The 10,345-nt window shown below is 41.7% G+C and overlaps 1 protein-coding gene and 1 pseudogene across 1 annotated transcript; both read right to left on the bottom strand.

The window, feature by feature from the left end:
* Positions 1–305: 305 nt before the first annotated feature.
* Positions 306–1,920, bottom strand: LOC135652361 (UPF0481 protein At3g47200-like). Its single transcript, XM_065173212.1, has 2 exons — positions 1,240–1,920; positions 306–1,198 (listed from the first exon to the last, which is right to left on the bottom strand). Exons 1-2 carry the CDS (start codon positions 1,900–1,902, stop codon positions 470–472), a joined length of 1,392 nt encoding a protein of 463 aa, XP_065029284.1. The 5' UTR covers positions 1,903–1,920; the 3' UTR covers positions 306–469.
* Positions 1,921–8,087: 6,167 nt separating this feature from the next.
* LOC103971163 (pentatricopeptide repeat-containing protein At3g26630, chloroplastic-like) lies at positions 8,088–9,767 on the bottom strand (annotated as a pseudogene).
* Between the last annotated feature and the right edge of the window lie 578 nt (positions 9,768–10,345).

Raw genomic sequence — 10,345 nt, 5'->3', positions numbered from 1 at the left:
CCGTACGCAATGGTATAAAGTTGGAGCGCATGCAAGTGCTCACATGATTCGTCATTTAATGTTTGATGTATCATCTTCATCAGAATCAGTTCTATAGTCCAGAAAAATATTTTTATAACTTCATCTTTTATAAATCTCAATGACTATATATATATATATGTACCTTTTCGTTCGCAAAATGGTAAAAGAATATGATTTAGACGCTAAACAAGTAATCAATTTTGTCTTGATGCATTTGATCCTAATACTCATGCTGTGTGGAACAGAGAATAATGCTACATAGAGAAGTAAATTGCATCTGCCAACATATCACCAATAAACCTTGCAAAAGTTGTCTCCAAAAACATAAACCCCCCCAAATAGTGAATACATAAACTTGAATACGTAAACTCACATCATACCCGAATTAGAAAGGAGAAGAAGAAACAAACAAACAAAACCAAGCAGATGAAGCGCCTGATTAGAATGGCTAAGCAGACGGCGGGTGGTAGAATTGCAACAAGGTGTAGATGGTCTGCAACACCGTGAGAACCAGCAGCACAATGGCGGCGACAAGCGAGAGAAGGCTCCAAGGGCTGCTGAAGTGAGTGTGCTTCAAGTTGGCCCACCACCTGTTCCGGCGCCTCCCGAAGTAATATTTAACCTCCCCATACACGTCGCCAAGGATGCCTTGCGGGGGGATGACCACGTCCTTGGAGAGGCGGTTGAACAGCTCGGCGGCGGCCTCATCGCTCCCGAACGCGTTCTCGATGATATCCTTGGACTGCAGCAGGCTGACGTCCTTGGCGGAGTCGATGATGCTGTCCATGAACACGACGTAGGAAGTGACCTCGTTGCCGGTGCCGACATTGAGGCGCTCGAAGGCCATGAGGTTGAGAAACATGTACTCCGTGTTGTCGTCGACTGTAAGATTCGGCAGGCTGAGGACACCGTGCTTGAACTCGATGTCAAGGAGGCTGTTGGAATTGCTCTTCCTGAAGTGGATGCCAGCCTCGCGCAGCTCAAAAGCCGACCGGATGTTCGAGACTTTTCGCCTGTTTGTCCGGCCACGACTATTGTCCGTTGACGATCGCTTAACCAACCGGCTAAGTCGGAGCAAGTCAAGGAGGTGGCGGCGTTCTTCAAGGAGGAGGTGTTCTTCTTCCACCGTCGACGGCTTGCCCCAGAATTTCAGCACCAGTTCGTTCACGACCTTCTGGTGTGCAGATTAGTGAGACAAGAATTAAGGGGAAATTATAGACACAGACAGAGAATAAAAGTTAGTATTACCACGCAATTTCTACCACCCTCAACAAAAACCAGTTTGTACAAAACAAGCAGGGGCAGCTGGTTCTCGATCATCATCATATCTCGCTTTATGCAGGGCACGGTGTACAGATTCCCGTGGTCGCTAAAGATGGGTTCATCCATTTCGTAGCCATGGCCACCGTCATCCGGCTTCTTGGTCGCGACACGAATTATCTCGAGCATGAAGCACCCGTCAAGGATCATCAGATGCATGAACCTCTTGTCCTCCGCCCACTTCCCGTCGAGGCTCTGATAAGCGCCCCGTAGCTGTTGCACGACCTCCTCTATGGCGGTCATGACGTCTTGGAGAGACTTATTGGCTCTCTTGAGGAAGCGGGTGAGGGCCCGATCCTTGTGCTCCTCCATCGGCATGACGTCGGGGTCACCATGGTGGTATGGTCCAAAGGAGACGATGTGTGGCTTGTAGGCATGGCAGTTCAAATTTCTGATGTAAGGAGGAACTATGTATATGGATGGCTTCGGGCTTTGCTGCTTCTCGGCCGACTTACCGGTGTTCTTGTGTTGGTCATCGATCTCCACCGCCCAGCTTCTCTCTTCGGCGGCCATGGGCTGGTCACTAATCTTCACCGCCCACTTGTTCTCTCTAGTGGCCATGGAAGTGGGTGTGGTGTTCGGTAGTCCAAGCAGCTTAAAAACGCCATCACTTGGCTGTGCTTTATAAGCATGCAACGTGGAACATTTCCACGTCATTACCTGTTTAATTGGAGCATTGGGACCAATTAGTGATCCGAGGATGCATAACAGATGAATATATCTGAAGGAGTTATTAGGGATATTTCCGCGAAACTACACTACCCAATAAAGCATGAAGCCAACTCGAACGTGTTAGGGGAGAGTTGAGTGTTCCTTTGAGATTGAAGGATGCTGTGGCACCAACTTGTGCGTAATGCACACAAAATGGCACTCCTTTAAGATTCTTCCTTTGGATCACGTCACCTATTCCTCTCTCGTGCGTAATGCACACAAAGTGGCGCCAACTTCTACAAGACAAAATCTTTCGGTGTGGGTGTGTGAAAGCCACAAGCTATCATGGAATGAGAACATTTAATAGGGCAAGGCAACAATAAAAGCATTAAAGTCGGTGATAGATCCGTAACGAACGCAGCAAAGAACTTCCCCAAAGTCTCTGAGCAAATTCAAGAGAACACTTTGCCACCTAAAAAACAAACTCACTACTTCATACCCATTAATTCACCGACTGGATATTTAGGAACCAAGTCATAGATACTCCATTCGTGTCATGTGTGTTTCTGATGATATACCAACATGGTCAAAATTGATTCGTTCAACAAGATGAACAGCCAAGAAGAGAGACAAAAGAAATCACGGTATGAGTGATCTGCTAGTGAAACTAATCCAGAGGAGATGACAGCTTAGGCTGCAGATTGTATCCTTAAGCCATGGGTTTGAGTTCTTTTCTCGTTGATGAGGCAGCATTGCTTCTGTTGCAACATTTTCTGCTGTTTTTTCCAGTTTTGTTGTGTAAGTAAAACTGAGCTTAAGGGGTGGACGAGCTCTCTAAGTCATCCAAGGTAATAATAATAATAATTAACAACTCAGAGGTTCTGCTAAAAGCAGCAAACTGATGAGACTTGCTGTTCCAAGATCTGAAAATATAACAAATGCCAAGGAGATTAGACATTAAGCGGAGGATGTATGAAACGATTGCATGGAAGAGGGGGTGTTGGAAGCCATTAACACTGTGGACAATGGTTTGCACATCAATTTAAAGGAGAAAATTCTTCCAACCCTCGTATTCTGCATGTGGCCATCACTTTCACCATAGGAGCATTGTGGGCCTTGCAAACTGAGCAACCAACTGCTAAACCAACTGCTAAAGCACTGCCATTAGGAGCCTATAGAGTATGTTAGATACCTGTAGGTAAATTAGGAGAAAGAAAAGATCCATCACACTTCAAAGTATAGTTAGTACACCCATATGCTAGGCCCCTCAGATAGGGGTTATGAGCTGAGAGTTTCATTAAGGAGGATAAGAGCCTTTTAAACTATGTTAAAGGGACTGACACAATGGTTGAAAAATCCATCACCGTTCCTATTGAGCCAAAGAGTAGAAAATAAGACTTAGAAATTAGCTATAGATAGGTTTGTTATACCCTTCCCCTTCCGCAGCCAGGTGCACAATGACCAAGAATCAAAGTATTTGAATTTGAGGCCTATTCGGTTCTGAAGAAAGCTTAAAAAAACGAGGGAAGAGGAACAATTAAGAAAAATGTGAGTTGAAGAATTCTCAAAGAGATGATAGACATAACACGTATGGCCAAGGAGAGAATTTATGAGAAAGACGGGGAAATAAGAAAGTGTTATCCAATTAGTTTTAAACTTAAAAAGTTGAGAAGTCAAACAACATGAATCATCAAAATCCTATCAATTAAGATAGGGTGAAAAAATAATTCAAACTTCAAAAGCTCCAATAATTATAGACTATCAGATGTCATGGTAGAAAGAAATCATAACTCCTAAGTTAACCGGCTAAAAACTGATAGAAATATTATCAAACCAAGACTCTATCCAAATATTAATGATTTTTTCATCATTAATTAATCTCCTAAATCCAAGTCTAATATGCTTAGTAAACTTATTAATGTTTCTCTTAGATTAGACAAGGTGGAGAAATTTGACACCGATAAAGGTCTCCATGCTTAGCTTTAAGGATTTAAACCCAAAATATATCAATATCGTTCAGGAGTGATAGAATATGTTTTACACATATGAATCTTTTAATAGTGAGTACATCTCTCAACCTAAGCTCACTATAGTCCTTAGGCTTAGTAATAATATCCCTACTTATGAGTTTTAGCCTAAATGTAAAAAGAATCAAAACTTTAGAAGAAATTTTTAATCATTTTGGTCATGTGTTTGAAATAGAGTTTGAAATACAATGGTCAAAGAGAAAATGGGTAGGAATCACCAATGAATTAATTAAAATCATTTTTTCACTTGGGATAGAAGACCTTTATATTAGCTTTGAACTTTCGATCAAGCTTTGTCAATAAGGATATTTTGATGACTGAGGATAAAGTGACCTAAAGATATAAATGAACATAGATATTTAATAGGTCAAAATCTTTCTTTAATTCTAATATATGATTTATGAAGGTTAACCTTGAGATTAATAAGTTACTAAAAAGTGTTAAGAATCTTCAATATCTTTGAACAAGATTTATTGTTGGCCTAAGCAAAAAGGAGATCATCAAACATCAAATGAGTTAATTTGATCCCTTTAAGGTTAAAAGGAGTAATATGTTTCCTTTCAATCGAGGTAGAGATTAGGGATGAGAGGATTTATTAAGCAAAGATGAAAATGTAAGAAGATATGGGGTCTCCTTACCTTATTCCTCTAGTGGCCAAGGAGGAACTATTTATAAGATAGGAGAAGGAAAGCAAAAAAATGGAAGTAGCAACCCACTTGGTAAAAATAGGAGAAATGTTCATCAATGAGAGAAATTTAAGGATAATATTCTAAGAAAATGAGTCAAATACTTTCTCTAAATCTAGCTTGAGAATGATGATAGGGGACTTGCCCTTAGATTTGGATATATTGGGAACCAACTCGTTAGATATAAGAATATTATCATAGATGGATCTACATTATATAAAAGTGAATTATTTTGAGCTAATCATATCAGGGAGAATAGATTTAATGCAATTGGTGAAGACTTTAGAAAGAAACTTAAAAATAACATTACATAGAGCAATCATATGAAAGTCTTTGATTAGGGAAGGATTGACCTTTTTCGAAATAAAGATAAACTGAATTCTTCCCCAATAAGAGGAAAGAGATTATAGAAATGAACGAAGAAGACTAGAGAATGAGATTCTTAAGAACTCCTAAAAGGATTTATAGAATTCTACATTAAAACTATTAAGACTTGGACTCTTACCTCGACTCGTTTGGTGGAGGGCAATTTCAATTTCGATGATAGTAAATTCTTAGATAGACTAGAGAGAATAGCTTCATGAATAATAGAAAAGAAGAGGCAAAGGGCCCAATTAAGAGTTTAAAGGAGGTAGGAGCTCAAAGATTAGTATACCTGTTGGAAAAAGTAGTTAAGATATGATAAAAAAAGAAAGGATCCATCCTCCTTTTTGATGTGAGAAATAAAATTCTTCCTATGCTTACACAAGAGGCTAACTTGTGGAAGAATTTCATATTCTTATCTCTTTGCTCCATACATTGGATTTTAGTATGGGACCACTACTTATGATGTTGTTGATGATTAAGGATAGCGGTTTGTTGTGTATGGTTTGAAGAGGCAAATGTTCAAGATTCGAGAGGACCCAGAATCCTCTTTGAGTTCTAGTTAAGATAGCTCAACAAAAGTTTACTTAATGGAGGTTTCAAGATTATAGTCGTGCTTGCTTCTCCACTAAGATATGGAGACACTAAAGGAAGATAAACACTGATGAAGAGAGAGTATGAGATTGGACAATCTTGAATCAGGGTTAGCAAACAGATCATGAACAATGGAGTGGACCTCACAATGCTCAATCTAATAATTCTCAAATTTAAAAGGCCTATAGATCTGGTTTAAGGAGAGCTATACCTAACATTGATCAATAAGGGAGAATGGTTAGAGTGTAATATAGGGAGATGGGTGATCAAAAAATTATGGAATAAAAAAATCTAAAAGTTATTAATAAAAAATTCCCACATAGAAAATATAAAATAATTATAAGAGAATCAATTGAGAAAAACTCATCCCAAAGCATCTTACAAATACGGGTGAGATCAGTAGTATAAATAACAAATAAGAGCCATGGAGGATTACCTTAATATTATTAGGTTTAGGATTTAGGGTTTGAGAATTATAACTAATGAGGGAAGCCTTACATTTGTCATGCTTACAAAGAATTAGGACTCTACCTGATCTCCCTGAAGCTACTATATACTCTCCATGCTATTATTGCCCCATATACTAAATGAAGGATTTGGAATAAGTCTCCTGCGTATGTATTTCATAGAGCACAATAAAGTTTAAGTTATAAGAATAAATCAAACTAAATAAAATTTTACGATAATCTCTTTAGTCACAAGGAAATATTATCATGGGAAGAGTTAATAGTGAATCCAATAAAAAACTATGATAAAACATGGGGTTTAATAGCCTCAGTTTTTTTTCTTTTTATTTCTATATTTTAAAGACAAATTAAGACTCTTCTAAATAAGTCTGCGCTAGACTTTAGAGTTCTTTTTCATAGGCAGAGCAATCCACTCTTCCATTTCACCTTCAAGGAAGCTTGGGTCGCTCATCAAGGCATCTTCATTAATAAGTTTTTGGACTGCAATATTTATTTTTTTTGGACTGCAATATTTATTTTTTCTACCAAAAAATCATACTACTGGGGGCAGTAAATGAAAGAGGTTGGTAAAAAGTATTTCTTGAATTTCTAGATTGTGTTGAGAAGTATAAATGAGCATTATTAGAAACCTAAGAGAGGGATGGGTTATTTAGTAGATGTTGAGGGGGACGATGGGGTTATTTAGTAGTAGGGATGGGTTAGAGTTTGGGGAATATTTGATGGGACGGGAGGGGGATGGTTTATCTTGACACAACTAAACTCATGTGCGAGGGGTATGTCTCGACCTAATGGAGGATGATGATAATGAGTTGTCAACTTGTCCTTTAGAGGTTTGCCTCACCTGTCTTGAGAGCAAGCAAGGCTCCAAAATGAGTATTGAAGATGCTAAAGCAAAGAGAGGAATTAGGTTGGAGCTAGCTATCAGAGTTGACAGGTTCATAGACTAGTTTCTTCCCTTGTCAAACTAGAAAAGGTTTGGATCTAGTTCTTCTCTAGATTCGAACCCACGACCCATACAATAATTCATCGTCCACCTCAAACTCGGGATGAAACCCTATGATCAACCTGAGATGTATGTCTAAGGCCGCAACCGGAGATAGAATGGGTTAAAGGGAAAACTCGTAATCGGAAGCTTTTCCCACATCTAAAATAGATGTTAGGGAGGTTTGAAAAAACTGTATTGGCAACTTGAATCCAAATTCCTTGGGGCTGACTGAGTAAGATTGTAGAGAACACAAATCCAAGTAAAATTGTCATGGACAAGGGATAAGGTGGCTTGATTGACTTTGAGAAACTATTGAGAGATGTTTGAGAGAGGAATTAGGGTTAGAAGGAATTGCAAGAGAGGGCCCAAAAGTTGTAACTAGGTGGGGATGGGCTTTTTTTTTTCAATAAAAGCTAAAAATATAATTTTCAAAGGACGAGGATGAGGGATTGATTTTGAAATACTAGGGTCCTCTCTAGAAGACGTGATTCATTTCCACCACAAGTGAAATCAAAAGAAAAAAAAAACCTTTGGTGGATAATATCGCGTCCAACTGGCAGGTTTCAAATCTTTGGAAACAGAGATTTCATAAGGTCAAGTGAAAGAATTTTACTCAAAAATTTGTCAGATAGATTGGTTTGCTAGCCATCACAGGCGAAAGAAAACTAATCGACATATAGGTCCAACTTGAGGTTGGACTTGCACTGAATCTGGAAGAACTGCCTTTAAAGAACGGGATCGATCTGCCCATCCGCAACACCTTTAGCTTTTTTGTTAATAGATTTGCCCGAGACGATGGGGGAGGTTGAAGCCATGTAGAGGCGAGACCCATCCGAGATAGGGGCGAAGAGGGCTTCAGGGGGAATAGCAGCACAGCTGCCATGAACAAGAGAGGAAGAGGGAATTGTGTCAGGTAGTACCAGGGGAGGAGAAAGCGGAACTTCCAAGAGGGAGAGGAACTGATCGCTAGTGCTTCAAAGAAATAGACACTCCCGTTTGAATGTTCATTTTCTGCTGTTTTGCCTAACACGCATTTCATTTATCTTAGACAGCCAGCTTCTTCTACTGAACTGTAAGGTTTACAGAGACTGGAATCCAGGATCCAGCACTGCAATAGAGTTGCAATTCTTAGCATAAACTTGTCGGCCATGTCTTGGTAGCACTCATCTTTGTTTTCCAGGCTGAAACTATTCTACTTCACGCTCAAGGCTTTTGAAGGTTTTCGAATCCATGAGGATGAACAACTAACTTTTTGGAGCCTCATGTCGGCATTTGTTTGGCACAATTTCTTCAGCATTTGTCTTGCAGCAACGCCAAGCTTTAGCAGCGAATTATCAACCATTTTGGTTGCTTCATCTAAGTCATCAGCACGATTCAAGAGCTCCACGAGACAGTCGTAATGCTCGCGACATGGGCCGATGCCATATCGTTCGACCATGGACCCAAAGAACCTGCAGGCCTCCTCCACCATGCACTCCCTCACATAGGCGCTCAAGACGCCCACAAAGGTGATTCCATCCGGCAGCACCTTTGCCTTCTCCATTTCCATGAAAAAGCCACCGCTTCCTTTCCCCGCCCATGAACGCCGAAGCTAGTGATCATGGAGTTCCAAGTTGCCACGCTCTTGACTGGCATATGATCAAACACTCTCACCGCGTCCTCCAAGCTTCCACATTTGCTGTACATATCTATGAGCGCAGTGCCCACGAAGACGACCTTGTCGAGTCCGCCATTCTTTTGGGCAAACTCATGCACAACGGCCCACACTCAGGCTCCCAAGCTCTGCGCACGCGATCAACAGCGCCACCACCGTGAACTCGTTCGGCATCACGTCGTCGTCCTGCATCCTCCGGAACAGCCTGAACGCCTCATCTGGGCGCCCATTCCTCGCGTACCCGTCGATCATCGCCGTCCAAGTCACCACGATTCGGATCGGCATGGTGTCGAAGACGGTTCTAGCGGCCTCTACCTCGCCGCACGCCACGAGTCCCGAAAGCAGAGCGGTCCACGACACGACGCTTTTAACTGGCATTTCGTCGAACACCTTCCGCCCGCTCACTGGGTCGCCGCAGCAGAGGTAGAGATGAATGAGGGCGTTCCGCAGGAACGTGTCAGGCCAGAACCCAGACTTGATAGCAAAGGCGTGGACCTCCTTGCCCTTACTAACCTCCAGGAGCATCGAACAGGCCTTGACGACGAAGGGGAAGGTGAACTTATCAGGTCGGAGGCCGCGGGAGAGCATGCGGTTATAGAGAAGGACGGCGTCGAGGGGGGCGCCCGCGCCGGCGTGGGCGCGGATCATGAGGTTCCATGGGATGGTGGGAGGGTCGGGGAAGGTGGCGAGGAGGCGGGCGGCGAGATCGAGACGGCAGTGGGAGGAGTAGAGGCGGAGGAGGGAGGGGAGGAGGGCGGGGTTGTGGTACAGGCCGGAGCGGAAGATGCGGGCGTGGGTAAGCTTGACATGTCCCAGGGTGGTGGAGGCGCTTCGGCTGAGGAGGCGGAGAGCCTCGCGGGGCTCGAGGGCGAGCGCGCCGTCGGCGGGCGCGCGGCCTGAATGGGAGTTGCGGTGGGCGAATGGATCGAGGTTGCAGGCGAGGCATAATAGCATATGTTCGGCGAGGAGTTACTGGCGTTCTGTCCTCTTCAAGTGTGCCGTCGACCTACTTATCTCCAACTTGAGGAGGGAACGTGTCGCAGGTCCACGTCATCTCCTTGATGATGATGATGATGATGATATATTATTAATTAAATTTTAAAAAAATAATCAAATATGGCACCTTAGAGATTGAGCAATTATTTGATGATATGTTTTATGAGATTGCATGATAAAATTAAATCTCTCTTTAGGATATTGATTGATAGAAAATATTCTGAGTGGTTCGTCAATTGCGAAAAGTCATCTCGAACATCTTAATGTCATAAGAATTATCTTGTCAGATTGTCATACAGATTATTAAGATGATTTTGTATCTTTTAGGATAAGATCAGAATCATATCGACTATCGATCGATCCGAATAATAACAATGGTTTTGGAAGGAACTTGAGTAGCTGCCAAGTAACATTTGAGAATGAATGCAATGGTTATGCCAAGTAACATTTGAGAATGAATGGAATGCAATGGTTATCCGAATATCAAGATAAATGATTTGTATTTTTTATTGATCTAAATGAATGGATTGTGGTCCACCAAATTCAGATGAAAGTTCTTGCAATAGTATAATAATTTGCAA

Source organism: Musa acuminata, chromosome BXJ3-11 (assembly GCF_036884655.1).
Source record: "Musa acuminata AAA Group cultivar baxijiao chromosome BXJ3-11, Cavendish_Baxijiao_AAA, whole genome shotgun sequence".
NCBI classification, from domain to species: Eukaryota; Viridiplantae; Streptophyta; class Magnoliopsida; order Zingiberales; family Musaceae; genus Musa; species Musa acuminata.
This window is presented reverse-complemented; position numbering and strand designations above follow the sequence as displayed.